We start from the raw sequence: 17465 nt of genomic DNA, 5'->3' as shown, positions 1-17465 counted from the left end.
ATCAACCAACTCCCTCGCCCCTTCTTATTATTAGGCGATTTTAATAGTCATAATGTTAGTTGGGGATGCTCAAACACAGATAGAAAAGGAATCACTATAGAAAATATTATCAACAACAACAATCTATGCATATATAACAACAAAAAACCAACGTTTATTCACTCCGCTACAAATTCGTCCTCAGCAATTGACCTCTCTATAAGTGATCCTAGTATCTTTATAGATTACAATTGGACAGTGACCACTTCCCAATAACTTTAGAACATTTTGGTCCTGAAATAATCTCAAAAATTCCTCGTTGGAACCTTAAAAAAGCTAACTGGAATGAATTCAAATTACTATGCAAACACAAACTCCTACCTGAAAAATGTGAGAAAGACCCAATCACTCACTTTACAGATACCATTATCTCAATAGCAGAAGAATGTATTCCTAAAACAAAATCATCAACCAAGTATAATCGTCCCTGGTTTAATAATGACTGTAAAAAGGCTATCAGGCTACGATGTGCTGCATTAAGAAAATTCAACAATCAACCAACTACTCAGAATTTAAACAACTTTAAAATATGCAGGGCTAAAGCACGCCGAACAATAAACGAAGCCAAAAGGGAATCATGGAAGAATTTTGTGTCTAAAATCAATAACACCACCAAAGACAAAACTGTATGGAATATGATTCAGAAAATATCAGGAAAAAACACCAGTCCCCCTCTCAACCACCTCTGTGTAAACAATAGTAAAATAACTAAAAAAGAGGACATGGCAAACCTGCTTGCAGATACTATTGCAAATAATTCATCTTCTAAAAATTACAATAAAAAATTCCAGATCTTTAAACAGGAATCAGAAAAAACCAAACTGAACTTTAAAAGTAATAATGAGGAAGAATACAACAAACCTTTTACTATCCATGAACTAAAGGATTCATTAAAAAAAGCCAACAACACGGCTGAGGGACCTGATAAAATAACGTATGAATTTCTAAAACAACTACCAGATGAACCATTAAAGTATTTACTTTCTATTTATAATGACATCTGGCTCAATGGCAATCTTCCAGCCATATGGAAACAAGCCACAGTCATTCCTATACCAAAACCAGGAAAGGATGCATCTGACCCCTCCAATTATCGCCCCATAGCTCTAACAAGCTGCGTGTGTAAGATCATGGAGAGAATGGTCAACACCAGGTTAATTTGGTTTCTGGAAACAAATAAAATAATAACTAATTTTCAGTGTGGCTTCCGAAAACATCGTAGCACAACAGACCATTTAATTCGTTTAGAAACTTTCATCAGAAATTCATTTTTACAAAAAAAGCATATGACTGCTATTTTCTTTGATCTTGAAAAGGTGTACGATACCACATGGAGGTATGGCATCATGAAAGATCTCAAAGAAGCTGGAGTGAAAGGAAGACTACCCATCTTCATCAACAACTTCATTAATAATAGACTATTCAATGTCCGTGTAGGAACATGCCTATCGGACATCAAAGAACAGGAAATGGGAGTTCCACAGGGAAGTATTTTGTCGGTAACATTATTCAGCCTAAAAATTAACAGTATTGTTGGATGCATAAACCAAGGCGTGGATTGCTCTCTATATGTTGATGATTTTTTAATTGCATATAGCTCAAGACATATCCATATAATTGAGCGTCAACTTCAACAATGCATTGACAAAATAAAAAAATGGACAACTAAGAATGGCTTCAAATTTTCCATTAACAAAACAAAATGTATGCACTTTTGTCAACTAAGAAAACTGCACCCAGATCCCCTTTTAAAACTAAATGATATTCCGATTCCTGTTGTAAATGAACATAAATTCTTAGGGTTAATACTAGACAAAAAACTTACATTCATCCCTCATATAAAACATCTTAAAAATAAATGTAATAAAACCCTACAGCTAATGCGGGTCATTGCCCACACAGATTGGGGAGCGGACAGACAAACCCTATTAAAGTTATATAGGTCACTAGTGCGATCGAAACTAGACTATGGTAGCTTCATTTACGGTGCCACCAGAAAGTCGTATATAAAGATATTGGACACCGTTCAACATCAGGGCCTCAGACTTGCGCTGGGAGCCTTCCGAACTTCCCCCATCGATAGTCTCTATGCAGAAGCCAATGAACCCCCATTATCAATTCGACGCGACAAACTAGCCTTGCAATACCTGACCAAAATTCTATCTTGCCCAGAAAATCCTGCTTACAACTGCATTGCAAACTCACTAGATTACTCGCTCTATGATAGAGAAAAATCACAGCCAACAAATCCAACTTCTAACTGTACCTTCAATCCAAATTACCAAAATCTATATTACCAAAAAGTAAAAGCTATAAAACCTTTTGGGCTCCGTACAAAACCACTAGTAGAAGATGCAGGTATCACAATCACCAATATCCATAATGTCAACCAACTAAGCCTTCCACCCTGGCTACTAAAATACCCTGAAATCATCCTTGAATTAAATAACCTCCCAAAAAATCAAACCCATCCACTAACCTATCAAGAAAAACTCCTTATCATTCAGGAAAAATACCCAAACCATCAGCACATATACACAGATGGGTCCAAAGACAGCAACAAAACCGGATGCGGAGTCGTATCCACTAACGTTACCTTACAGAAGCGACTACCTGACCATGCCTCAATTTTTAGTGCCGAAGCCACAGCCTTAGATATGGCACTAGATCTCATCACTGACCTTATCCACAACAAATTTATAATTTTTTCAGACTCCCTATCGGTACTCGAATCCTTAAAGAATAAAAATTTAAATAACCCACTACTCATCAAACTGCTACAAAAAATACACACTCTCTCACAAAACAAAAGTATCAAATTCTGCTGGATCCCCAGTCATTCTGGAATTCAGGGCAATGAAAAAGCTGACATAGCTGTCAAAAATGCTTTAAAACTCCTTAAAAGCAATATAAAAATTCCACATTCTGACTACAAACAACAAATAAATAATCTGATTATGAAGAAATGGCAAGAAAGATGGAATAACTGTCCAAATAATAAACTTTTCAAGATCAAGCCCACAATAGAAGAACGATTACCAGATGCCAGAAGATCATGTAGAGAGGAAGTGATTTTGTCCCGTATTCGCATAGGACATACGCACATAACCCACTCCTTCCTGCTAAAAAAAGAAGACCCTCCAGAATGTTTTGCATGCCAAGAACCTTTTACAGTAAAACACTTTCTTTTGGAATGTGGCGATCTCGCGCATATCCGGCAAAATTATTACCATGTCAACAATATGAAAGAACTATTTAAAAAAATAAACTCCAACAAAATACTAACATTTCTGAAAAAAGTAAATCTATATAAAAGAATATAACTTTAATTCAATCCAACTTTACACCCCCACCCCCAAAAAAGGAAGGAAGCACATCACCTAATGATACAAAAAGTCTGATTTGACTCACTGATTAAATTAAAATATCTATTCCAAAAAAAAAAAAAGAAGGTTGATATGCCGTAAAACCAAACCAAACCAAACCAAACTATTATTTTAGCAAGAGGAAAGGGGATTATGTGGGTTAAATCATGAAAAACGATTGTCGAAATTAGTATCATATCCAAGAATTATGAAAAGTTATTAAATGTAAGTTATTTGATTGGTGCGTTTATAATAACAGCCCAGATATTGTCTGAAAGTTAGTATTTTAGTAAGAGGGGGTCGATTATGCGGATTAAATCACAAACAATGTCGAAATTAGTAACATATCCAAGAATTATGAAAAATGATTAAATGTGAGTTATTTGATTGGTGTGTTAGTAATGAAATAGACAGGCTAGAAGATGTATCAAAGTTGTTATTTTTGTAAGAGGAACGGGATCATGTCGGTTAATGAGGGGGGCGATTATTTGGGTTACTTTATTAAAAATAATTCTCAAAATTAGTAACATATCCAAGAATTATGAAAAATGGTAAAATGTGAGTAACTTGATAGGTGTGTTTGTAATGAAAAAAAAAACAGCCATACAATGTCTGAAAGTTATTATTTTAGTAATAGGAGGTGGCGATAATGTGGATTCACTTTTGAAAACTTATTTTCGAAATTAGTAACATATCCAAGAATTATGAAAAATGAAGTTTTAGTTATTTGATTGGTGTGTTTATAATGAAATAAACAGCCCAGTCAATGTAGTAAATTTATGATTTTAATAAGAATTGGGCGATTGTGCGCACTCATTAAATTTGATTGTCGAAATTCCTAACATATCCAAGAATTATGAAGAATGATGAAATGGGAGGTACTTTATTGATATGTTTGTAATGAAATAAACAGCTTAGAAATGTCTCAAAGGTATTATGTTAGTAAGAGCAGAGGGATTGTGATTGAACTCAGAAAAAATGACATTTGAAATTAGCAACATATCCAAAAATTATGAAAAATGATGAAATGTGAGTTATTTGATTGATATATTCATAATGAACTAGATATACCAGACAATTTATGAAAGTTATTATTTTAGCAAGAGGTGGCGATTATTTGGGTTACTTCATTAAAAATAATCGTCAAAATTAGTAACATATCCAAGAATTATGAAAAATGATATGATGTGAGTTACTTTGTTGGTGGGTTTGTAATGAAATAACCAGACATACAATGTCTAAAAGTTATTATTTTAGTGATAGAAGGGGGCGATAACGTGGATTTACTCATGAAAAATGATAGCAGAAATTAGTAACATACCATAGCCTATGTATCGATGTTTTTATTTTAGTAAGAGTGGAGGCGATAATGTAAGTTAAATCATGTGACATGATTGTTGAAATTAGTAACATATCCAAAAATTATGAAAAATGATTAAATGTGAGTTATTTGGATGATGTATTTGTAATGAAAAACCAGCCAAGACAATGTCTTTACGTTATTATTTTAGACAGGTGAGCGATAATGTGGGTTAAATTGTCGAAATGTGTAACAATCCAAGAATTATGGGATTCAACGAGATACGTCAACATATATACTTACAGATTACCAGGAGTCACCCTGGATTCAATGAGATTCATGCAAATGTATGCAAGCAGAATACACGGTCACCTGGGATGTAATGAGATAGATGCAAATATATACTAGCAGAATACTTGGCGTTGCCTTGGATTGACTTAGATTAATTGAAATATATACGAACAGAATACCTTGCGTCGCCCAGGATTTCATGAGATTGATTGAGATATATACTAGCAAAACACCCAGCGTTGCCCGGGATTGAATGAAATAGGTGAGAATATATATTAGCAAAATACCTGGCATCGCTTGGGATTTGATGAGATAAATGTGTTGCGTATTACCTGTCCTTGCATATACATGCTGTAAATTGTCTACCTAGGAAAGATACAATTATTTCATATGTGTAATACCCGTCTTATGTAGGTAAAATACTCTTTTGCTCGAAATAGCAAATGATACATAAACATACAAAATTCCTCTCTCATAAGAATAATAAATATATTACAAAACCGAATTCAATTGTTTCATTGTTTATATGGTCCCGAGCAACGCCGGGTAGCCCCGCTAGTTACTTTAATATGACAACATTATTAAGACTTCTCTAAACAAACATTTTATTTCAGAAAACAAAACTTGTAAGAAATTGATAATCAAAAAAATTAAACCTTTTCTTGGCACAAGATGAACCCCAGATGATGAAACGACATTAAAGAAAACTTTCACATGCCTTCAATCCTCATTGTTCAGGTCTAACTTCCATAAATCATCACATTACATATACATGCCTGATAGACTTTTCCCTTGATTAATAATGGTAAAACACTGCTGGTTAGTAATTGCAAAAGTTTGAATTTATTTCATCCATTTTTAACTCTTGCTATCATACGAGCACTAGCTTCTCTTTCTGCTCCAATGCTGTTACAATATAATATTTCTATATAAAAGCCAAGTACGTCCAAGGATGGAATACTGTTGCCATATCTGGGCAGGAACTGCTAAAAACGACCTATCCTGCCTTGACCGAGTACAAAATAGACTTCGTGGCTTAGTGGGGGATGCCTTTTTCTCTACCCTGCAACCTCTCTCCCACAGAAGAGATGTTGTGAGCCTATCCTTGTTTTATCGTTATTTCCAAGGCAGGTGCTCGTCTGAACTCCAATCTCTGGTCCCCCCCTCGCCAATCTTTCATGAAAAACACCCGTCTAGCTGAATCCACTGTGAAAAATTTCCCCCACTCTGTATCTGTGCCTAAATCAAAACGCGGATTCCATGAACAAAGCTTCTTTCTTAGAACTGCATGCCTGTGGAACTCTGTTCCGTCTGCCTGTTTCCCACCGGACTACAACTTGGATGTGTTCAAGTCCAATGTTAACAAATTCCTAATGAACCGCCCCCTTAAGTAAACACTTCATCAAATCTCCACACTAACGTAATGTACTTGCAATAACCCTTATCCCTGAGTGGCTTCCGGGCCTTGATAAGTGGTGATCACTGTGTAAAAAAAAAAAAACAAAGGTAACAAGATTTTGAATGACCTCCATGTTGAAAAATACCACAAAACATTGAGTTGTTTTTGAATTCTGTACTACAAATTGAGGAGAGGAACTTCCTTCATTCTGGAAACTTTCCAACACTACAACTACTGATCATCACTTTGATCTTAGTAATATTTACTCTCAAACCTTTACATGTAAATCTTCTATTGCTTTACAGGCAAGCACTAAATCAACACTGTAAAGCATTTTTTCTGAACAATCTGTACAAAACTTTGTAGACAATGCTTCTGGAACACAAATGAAAACAGAGCCCTGATATGTTCCCACTTTAGCATCAAAACTATCACTGTACTGTTAATTTTAAGATAACTTACAGCATGTCTGCACTTTGCTTGAAGAATGTTGACCAATTACTTCTTTACCTCTAATTTATACACCAAACATAACCTTTTAAAATTCTGTCAAAAGCCTTTTTAAAATCTACAGAAGTTTCTTATCAAGATAGTTTTTTTGTGTTTGTCTCAAGATAAATATAGCATCTGTGGCACCTCATACAGGCATAAAATTAAAGTACATTTAATACTGCATATTTGACAAGATGTGATTATTCAACTTTTTGTACATTGGGTTGGAATTGCTTCAATAAAAAGCATAACATTATCTGACTTATTTTTCTATTGCATAGAATTTGATGCCATTTAAAGTTAAAAACTCATTTTCTGTTTGCAGATAAAGCTAGTGCACCAAAAAGCATGTCTAAAGGAGATTTGTTAAAAGCGAGGAATCTGAAAACTTACATAAATCAGGTATGTCATCTATAAAAATATCAAGAAATTATATATTCCATCATCGATTTAACAACTTTAAGAAATTGACTTGTCTTCTATTTATCCCTCTTTTCATCAAGTTCATTTTATCACAACTTCCTCATGTTTCCTGTGAGCTAAACCTGCTATTTCAACTGTTCTAACCTAAGAATCCTCATCTAATTATTGACTGAACACATTTATCAGAATCAGTATAAACATGCGTGACAGCCTCAAATATTGATCATCAAGTCCTGGTCATTTGTTGCAGTCGACATGCTTCAACGCAGGCAAAACCACTTGCTCTGTCACTTTGCTTTCACAACTAGCGACATCAAAGTGTTGAGAATTGGCTAAATAGTTGCCAAAGTCTTGTACAAAGAGACCAGGCTGTTGTGTAAATTGCTCCTCAAAATGTTTCCAAAATCCCTTGCAGATCTCCAGAATTGATCCCAAGATTCGTTCATCCAGGTGTTTGACACTTGTGATATACCTATCGGAACCACGCATAGAGACCTCTTTATGCTCATCTGCATCAGAGTTCACTGCTTTATTGGACACTTTTCTTAGCCTAGCTCTAACTGCTTGGCCTTCATAATGCTCACTACCCTCACGTCGAAGGTCCTGCTTTGCTAGTTTCTGACTAGTAGTATCCCCTCGCCCACCACTCGGGCTAGTTTCTCCTGTAATTGCTTTTTTATCTTGGCCTTATCTAGTATGAGGCACTGAGCATATTTAACAGAGAAGTTCCTAATCTTAGTTTTTAGGTTAACCCACTACTTACTCTTGGTAACCGCCTCCACTAGAGCCTCTTGTATAAATAATACTAGCTTTTTCTGGAAGTCTTATATCTCCAGCAAGGAGGTACTCAACTTTCAGTATCCAGCTAGTTGACACTTATTCCCTAATTTCAAATGAGTGATAACTACTTTATGACTCATTTGACCTAGCTAGGTGAATGTGGGATATGATAAACAATCTGTCGTAACTGTGTCCACATCTCCCGACTGACTCTTCTTCTTCGCCAGATCATCAGATTAGGGTGGAGTGGTGGGTGTGGGAGCATGCTTTGATGTGGGAACGGATGTTTGCAGAGTGAGGGTGGGTATTTTGTCTGTAGTTGTTTTGGGGATGGGAGTTGGATGTGTGCACATGAATTTTACCAGTGTCTGGGGTGGTGCATATACTCCCTCTTGTTCTTAAATCTTTTATTATCTTTGGATGAACCAGGTAGGAGCGAGTTTATGTGTCTACTTCTTGCTAGCTTCATTAGAATAATTTGCAGCTTTTCGTTTTGTCCCTTGCTTGTTGAGTGCAGGGATATTTTGTTTTTTGGCTGTTACTGTTGTTGCAGCTACTTTTGCTCCTGTTGAGCCGGTGATGGGGTGAAGGAAGGGATTGCATCCTTCTATTTCCGGCCCACCACCATACTCCACTCCTCCTTGACCTCTCCCCAAAGTTTTGCTGATCTCGGGGCTGATGTTGGCGCTGAAGCCAAAGGAGTGACTGCAGCTTGCACTTCCTCTGAGGCAATCTGGGGCACTGATCGGCTGGTTGTTGACTTTTCAGACAATTTTTGGCCATGTGGCGATGCCCTGGCAAAATCAACAGTGCGGAGAGTGGCCCTCAACGACCACCATCATATTGCAGTTTTTGTGTGTCAGCACTGCTAGAGTTGCCAGAAAGCCTTCCCTCTTCAGTTTCATGGCCACCACGTAATCAGAGTCCGTTTCAAAACTTTAGCGAATCCACCTGCTCCACATCCCTTAACTGTCTGATAAACATCCCTAGTTATTCTGCATTCAGCTCAACTAGGGCATTGTGTACCTAGACACATGTCCTCCTTCTGTCTTGGTATTCAGGTGGCAGCTTTATGTATGTGTCAGGAATGGTTGTTGGTGGGGTGTCTTCTGGTTTAATTCCCCTATTTGGTCGCAAAGTGCCCTTTTTGGGGGGCTGCTCCTTGAAGTTCTTGGGGTTTGCTTTTTTCTGCTTAGTTTCTGTTTGGAGAAGCCCTTTTGGGTCCGGGTGATATGAATCCACTTTCTCATTTTGAGCTCCCTTTTTGGGGAAGTCATCCTCTTGGGGAGGGAAGTCATCGCTCTTTTGTATTCTTCCTTTAGCGGAGCGGCCTCTGTGATTTTTGATGTTGGGTGGTATATCCCATCTAAAGTTAGTTTTGATTCCCCTTTTGGAAAGTCATCTCCTAGAGGAGCTCTTACTGTGACACACCTCTCGTGGTGAGGTCAAACAACTGACCCCTGATCATCTTCGGACTTTGGCTCGTGATGTCTAGTCTCCGAGAGGCTATCACATTAAGTCCTGAATGCCTCAGTGTAGAATTCTCTGTAAGCAAAAAGCGAAGCTCGCAGATGCCAGAAAGAAGGAAGACAAACCAATAAAAATTCTATTCTACGAAAAATTAATTTCACAAAATTACAATCTTTTTACAGATATGTACACGTTCAGTTCTTAGCACGTTTTTAAAGTCAGTTCTTAGCACGTTTTTAAAGTCTCAAATCTCTCTCCTTCGTAGATGGAAAAATGGCGGAATGGAGAGGGGTGGTGGTCACGCCTTTGGGAGCGATATTATTATCTCGAGATTCCGCGCAAATCTCTGTCTCCAACCTAAAAACTGGTTAGAAAACTTGGGCGCTTGGTTTATATAATAAGGTCAGGTGTGGGGTAAACGATCTCCCCAACCAATCAGAGCTTGCTACATGTCCAGGGATTCCCAGATCTAAATTGCATGTGTGCAGTTCATTGCATAGTTTTGAAATCTGGGACCAAAACCGAGATCTGTTCCTATGACCTTATTAATCCTTGTCATTCAGAATACCTGGTTTGGTGTTCTTCAGGCCAGACGAATGTCATCGTCATTATTCTAACATTTCCTGTTATTGAATTTTTAAACAACAAAATATATATCTGGCCTTTCAATAAAACAAAATATATCTGATTTTGACAATAAAACAAAATATATATCTATATCTTCTAATTCAAGTCGTTTTGATATCTGCTGTCGTCCGGGATTAATTCAACAATTTTAGCATATTTACCTGGTCTTTCCTAGGTCCCAGGGGGGTCTCAACCTCCCCAATGGGGAGCAAATCGCTCCTTCGAGTCGATCACGTTACATTACTACATTTTTAAATATTTATTTGCACAAAATATAAAAATACATAATGAACAAAGTAGGCACAAGGCCATTCAAAAGTATGGTGATAATGGGTGTCGTTGGTCATGCTTGGTCTCAAATACTTAAAATTATCTATCCTGCTCTTAACTAGAAATACAAGGTTCCTTCAATAAGTTTCCAGACGTTTTTCGTATGGACACTTTTATTGATAGTACACACATGAAACTTTAGTTCCCTTTGAAGTAAACTCCTCCAGCACTTGTTGTACCATTCCAACAACTTCTGGAAGGCCCCATGGAAGTCCTCTGGTGTGAGCGTGTTAATGATCCTCATCACAGCCTATTTCATCTCTGCAATTGTCTCATAACGATGGTGTCTAAGATTTTCATTGAGCTTATTCAACCTAAAGTCACAAAGGCAAGGTTTATAGGGAGAGTAAGAAATTGTCTTGATGCCCATCTTTGTTAAATAGTCTGTGACAAGAATAGAGCATCCTTGGGACAAACTTCATGCAAATCTTCCACATCTTCAGTTCCTCACGAGTAATTTTGTTAACAGTTCCCACACTGACATCAAACTATGCACTAACTGTCTCTATAGACACATGACATGAAATTCTTTATTTGGCCAATCGACTGATGTTCTCCTTAATTCTCCCAAACCTGTCATCATCCCTCAAAGACTCTGCATTCCTTGAAGTTCTTATGCCAATGCAAAAACTGATGCTTAATTGATGCAAGATGGTCCAAAAGCAGCCTGAAACATTCTATACGTTTCTGTGGTATATTTTCCAAGTTCAAAATAGAATTTTATTGCATATCGTTCTTCTAAAGTGTCCTCACATCCAAATTGCATTTTTGAAATTCATTAGCAGTGACAATCAGGCTTTAGTAGGGTGTATTCTAATTCCTGCTGAAATCATAAAAATTAGTTGGTCACCTCATAAGATCTATAGCAATAACATACTGAATTTTCAAGAGTTTATGACAATTTTAAATGTCTGTACAAAAAAAGTCTGGAAACTTATTTAAGGCACCCCGTACATAGTAATCAAAGAGTGCTTAATATCCTAGACAGAGCAAGTGTGTGTAGACTTTAATTTCCTGTAAGAAACACTTTCTTTGTTATTTCCTATGTTGTATATGAAGTACATGATGTTGCCTGCAAGACAAAATAGAAATAATACATTATCATATATGGTAAGAAGAATATGTTAGTCAATCCAAAGTGCTCAATATCATGGGCAGAGCATATATATTTTAAGGCCATGTAGTACGGGAAAAACAATGTTACTTGTTTCTTCTATTATTTTATCTAATAAAATCTACTCGGCTTTACCCAGGATAGAAAATGATATCATCAAAAAGTCATCAATATCCAGATGTGTTCAAACACAACTTCATTTCTCCTATTTGTTTTATATAGCTTGAAAATGACATCACCTTCTGAATCGGTACTGCTAGATGAGTCTATAGTGAAGCAAAAGTTGCTTATTCTCGAACTGCACCACCTTTTCTGAAACTGCTGTGCTTTATAAGTCTATAGTGAAGCAAAGTTGTCTAATCACTAACCCCACCTCCTCTTCAAAACAGACACTGCTTAATAAGTCTATGGTAAAGCAAAGATTGGCTAATTCCTAACTGCATCTCTCTTTTTAAACCGGCACAGCTTGATAAGCCTAAAGTGAAGCAAGTTGCCCAACCACTAACTGCACCTCTCCTATTGAACTGACACAGCTTGATGAGTCTATAGTGACAAAACAGTTGCTTAATCATTAACTGCACCTCCCATTTTTAGGTAGTAGTAATAATATATCTGTCCTGTAGTCAGAGACCATACTCCTAGTGATTACAAGCAGCTTCGTTTTTTGGGGGAGTCAAGGAGGTGGTAGTGCAATGTCCATTTTGCTGTCATGAGACAATCCTCCCACACATTAACTCCTTTTTCTTTTTGAAATAGTGATAGTGTAGTATCTGTTTTGTGCTCATGAGACAATACACACAAGGATTACTAGCAGCTTTTTTTTTTTAGAGAGGAATAAGGTAGAGTAAGGTCAGCTTTTTTGTCAGTAAACTATTCTACCAGGCATTATCTCCTCTTTTTTTTTTTGATAGTAGTAATAATGGAATATCTGTTCTTTTATAAGACCATCCTCCCATGGATTACTAGTGCATTTTTTTTTTTTTTTTGAGAAGTGAGTTGTTTCGTCTCTGATTTGCTCTATGTCGACCATCCCTCCTATTTTTAACTAGTGATCATGTAGTATCTGTACTGTGATCATGAAGCCATACTCCCAGGGATTACCAGCAGCTTCTTTCCAAACGGGGTGTAATGTACGAGGAGCATGCAATAAGTTATGCCCCTGACCCACTTCCCATAGCAGTAGAGCAACGAAACGTAGCACAGTTATTAGTCTTTCTCTACATAGGAACCACCCAGAGTTATGCATTTCTTCCATCGTTTGATGCAGCTCTGGAGACCGTTTTTGTAGAACACCCCAGATTGGTCCTCCAACCACGACGTGACTTCAGAAACCAAGGCTGCATCATCTGGGAAACGCTTTCCTTTCAAACACAACTTCATGACTGGGAAGAGGTGAAAGTCAGAGGGTGCAAGGTCAGGAGAGTAGGGAGGATGCGGGTGATTTCATAACCACACGCCGTGCTTTTGATCTGGCGACATGCGAGTTGTGAACCGGAGCGTTGTCCTGCAGGAGGAGGGTACCTTTGCTGATCTTGCCCTTAATTTCCTCCAAAGTGAAGCATAATAGGCTCCTGTAATTGTGGTACCCTTTGCCAGGAAATCTGTCATCACTACTCCGTCCTGGTCCCAGAAGACTGTGAGCATGACCTTCCCAGTGGAGGGCTGCACCCTTACCTTCTTTGGAGGTGGTGAGTCCAAGTGCTCCCGCTGCATTGACTGGGCGTTGGTCTCTGGATCATAGTGATGGACCCAGGTTTCATCCTGTGTAATCAGTCTTTTAAAAAACTTTGACTCATCTTCTTGGCATATCTCCAAATTCATCCTTGAGCACTCGACGCGTTCTCGCTTCTGGAATGGTGTGAGCAACCTGGGAATCCATCTGGCAGACACCTTATGCATATGCAAATGCTCATGAATGATAGTTTCCACAGACCCTGTACTAATCTTGACATCTTGGGCTATTTGGCGAATAGAAATACGCCAATCTTCTTCCAAAATGGCAGCCTCAACTTGACGGACAGATGCTTCATCAATGACAGAAGGGGGGGTGGGAGCGACCAGGTCTGGGAGCTTTTTCCACAGACTTCCAGCCATGTTTGAATTCATGGTGCCAGCGTTTTACAAGGTCATATGATGGGGCATTATCACCATAAGTTTCTTTCATTTCATCAAAAGTCTCGTGTGGTGTGCGTCCTTTCAAATACAAAAACTGGATTACTGCTCGACATTCAACAGACTCCATTTCACACCTGACTCAGTTCAAACACCTGTAAAACAGAAACCACAATTAGTTCAGAGCTGTAATTTGCCACATAACCCATAGAGATATAAATCCTTGCACATGCAAAATTTCAGCTAGATCAGACAACTGGTAGTGGGTCAGGGGTATTACTTATTGCACGCCCCTCGTAGTGTCTGTTTTTCTGTAATGAAACCATTCTCCCAGACATCATCTCATTTTTTAGTGATAGTGTAGTGTCTATTCTTTAGACATTAGAATATCCTCCCAGGGATTACAATCACCTTTCTTTTTGGAGGGAGAGGGTGCAGTATTCGTTTTGTTGTCACAAAACCATTCTCTCAAGCAGTATTTCTTCTTTAAATTTTAGTATTAGTGATAATGTATCCTTTCTATGAGACCATTTCATGAGGGATTATTAGAACATTCTTTTTTTTTTTGTGGGAGTGGTGTAGTTTACAGTTTATTTTATTGAGCTTAGACACCCAGTCATTATCTCCTCCTTTTTATGGTAGTAGTATAGTGTTAGGAGACTATCCTGCTAGACAACGTAGTGATAATGTAGTAATTAGCAATACACATGAAAAAATTAAAATCGCTTAAAATATTTCAATATTGGTATATATATATATATATATATATATATATAGAACAAGCTTGATGTGTTAGGAAATAATCTTTTTAAATTTTTAAAATCCAATTAAAATTAAGAAAGTTATGACTATTTTTGTGCCTTACATGTTTGGATATTTTCCCGTCTTTAAGACCATATGCATTTTGTCACACTTTTTACACTATTTTTTCAGTAAAAATGTTATATTTTTGTTAAAAGATCAATGAAAATAAAGAAAATCAATGAAATTTGCCATATAAGTGTATTTTAGAAATTAGAATATGCAACTGAAAATCTGCAAAAATGAATGGTTTCCAAATAATCTGCTGTAAATGTACATAAATATGCTGCAATTCCTTAAAAATGTCATGTATCCATTAAAAGAAAAGAAGTTAAAGAACTCAAAGCTGAACTGTAATGCATTTTATGTACAAATAACTGAAATCGAAATCTAGGACTGTTTAAAAATGAATATATTGCAATATTTCTTTGGTATTTTTGTAGATTAATACCTCCCATATCTCCCCCACTCCATCTGACCACCTCTCCAAAATATGCGATTTTACCTTTATAGGCAATTATGTGTGAATACCTTAAAAAACTTTAATGAAAGATAAACAAGTATTATTTTAGAATTTAATGTAAAATGATTCCCCATTTTGAGCCATTCTAGCGTTTTAGGGCAGTTAACCATTTTTTTTCTATTAGAGATAAATTCTGTGTGCTTTTTTTTTTTTTTTTCCAAAGACGATTATGTGTGGTTTAAGAGGGTCTTTGTGCAATTATGAAAGCTAAGGAAAATTATGTGTGAACACCCTAAACAAAAACATAACATTGCCTTTTGAAAATGTTATGCCTTAGATTTTGGACATCAAATTACTTTTAAATACAAAATTTATTTTTGTTTGCCATAATTCTTGTTAAGGGGTGTGAAACTTAACAAGAATTACGACAAATAGACAAAGATAAATTTCATTTAAAACAACTGACGTCACTAACAGAAAATGTGACGTTTGGAAAACTTATTTAAATATCAAAAAACATTTTTTGCTAAAGCTAACCCATCATTCACAAATTTTTGATAAATTTGGTTTTTATTTTCAACAACTAGCAAGGGTACCCGGCGTTGTCCGGGTGCTTGTAGGTGTGTGTGGTGTTAAATAAAAAAGAAACCGGGGGGGGGGGGGTAGGATCGAACCCGAAGCCCTGAGGCGAAGTTTGAAAATAAAATCGGCTAGCCAGAATGAGTTATTCCATAAGAATCTGTTAATAAAAATATTGAATTCAGACATCGCCATTACTGAGTGGTGACGTCACGTCACGTGACATGACTAAGCGTTTTTTTAATTACGTATAAATATCATTAGAACATTCCATTATTACTACTTAAATACATTGGAAAAACGAAAAAAATGTCACTTTTTTGCCTCCCCACTGCAGAAAAACACCCAGCTAACACCCTTAGACTGGTCCTAATGGACCAAAAATTCAATATTTGTCGTCCGGAGGGTGGGGCTTTAATATGATACCAAGTTTGTGAATTTTTGTTCTGTCTGTCGAAAGTTTTTAGCAGACATACAAACACACACATTTTGCCTTTTATATATTAGACTAGCGGGGGGTACCCGGCGATGCCCGGGTGTCTTGAGGTAAATTAAAACTCGGGGGGGGGGGGGGTTAAATAATAAAAAAAAATGTTTTCGTAGGTGAGTGTATGAGGATCGAATCTGTACCCTTGAGTTGGAAATTAATGTGTGAAAAAAAAAACGTGCTACATTAACCATTGAGCCACGGCGACAGACAATGTTAAGCAGCTTATTTAACTGTAAAACCAGGCGTGCGCAATAAAAGTTAACTCTGCTGCTTCCATTTGACCTAATTAAGAAGGTCAAATAGAAGTCACGTAGCGTTTAGGTTTGTTTATTCAAATTTAACTGTTTCTTCCCCCAACAGATGTTGGGGAGGGGGAAAGCACTGGACGTTTTTCCCGGCACAATGCCGAAGATGTCGTTTGAGTTTAGTTTAGCTCAATCAACACGCGAAAAGCTAAAATAGCAATAATTTTGTAAAAATAGACGTAAAATCTATACGCTACACGCTTTCCTAATTCCTAGATATTATTATATAGGACCTATATACACAGTTGTAAGCGATAGTAGCGAACCCGGGAGCATATGCGAGAAAAGCCTTTTGAAGACATACACAAAATGGTCACACACATTTTGCCTTTTATATATATATATATATAGAAGAAGAAGATAGAAGAAGAAGACTAGCGGGGCTACCCGGCATTGCTCGGGACCGTATACACAATGAAAAAATTGAATTTGGTTTTGTAATATATTTATTATTCTTATGAGAGAGGAATTTTGTATGTTTATGTATCATTTGCTATTTCGAGCAAAAGAATATTTTACCTACATAAGACGGATATTACACATATGAAATAATTGTATCTTATCTAGGGTAGGCAATTTACAGCATGTATATGCAAGGACAGGTAATATGTAACACATTAATCTCATCAAATCCCAAGCGATGCCAGGTATTTTACTAATATATATTCTCACCTATTTCATTCCATCCCGGGCAACGCTGGGTGTTTTGCTATTAAATCCTGGGCGACGCAAGGTATTCTGTTAGTATATATTTCAATCAATCTAATTCAATCCAAGGCAATGCCAAGTATTCTGCTAGTATATATTTGCATCTATCTCATTACATCCCAGGTGACCATGTATTCTGCTTGCATACATTTGCATGTATCTCATTGAATCCAGGGTGACTCCTGGTAATCTGTAAGTATATATGTTGACGTATCTCGTTGAATCCCATAATTCTTGGATTGTTACACATTTCGACAATTCAACCCACATTATCGCTCACCTGTCTAAAATAATAACGTAAAGACATTGTCTTGGCTGGTTTTTCATTACAAACACATCATCCAAATAACTCACATTTAATCATTTTTCATAATTTT

At 36.8% G+C, this 17465-nt stretch overlaps 1 protein-coding gene across 6 annotated transcripts in view; it reads left to right on the top strand.

Annotated features, from left to right (window-relative positions):
• Window positions 1-17465, top strand: part of LOC145268864 (sorting nexin-25-like) — a 631480-nt gene that overhangs the window by 290993 nt on the left and 323022 nt on the right. For all 6 annotated transcript variants that reach the window (XM_080124584.1, XM_080124583.1, XM_080124587.1 and 3 more), the window contains exon 8: window positions 7212-7288. In XM_080124584.1, the coding sequence (XP_079980710.1) occupies window positions 7212-7288 (77 nt within the window). The remainder of the gene's footprint in view (window positions 1-7211; window positions 7289-17465) is intronic.

The sequence above is a fragment of the Euprymna scolopes genome, chromosome 4 (assembly GCF_053919585.1).
Source record: "Euprymna scolopes isolate OS-2025 chromosome 4, ASM5391958v1, whole genome shotgun sequence".
In the NCBI taxonomy this organism is placed as follows: Eukaryota; Metazoa; Mollusca; class Cephalopoda; order Sepiida; family Sepiolidae; genus Euprymna; species Euprymna scolopes.
Note: the sequence above shows the minus strand (reverse complement) of the source record. Positions and strands in the feature narration are given on the sequence as shown.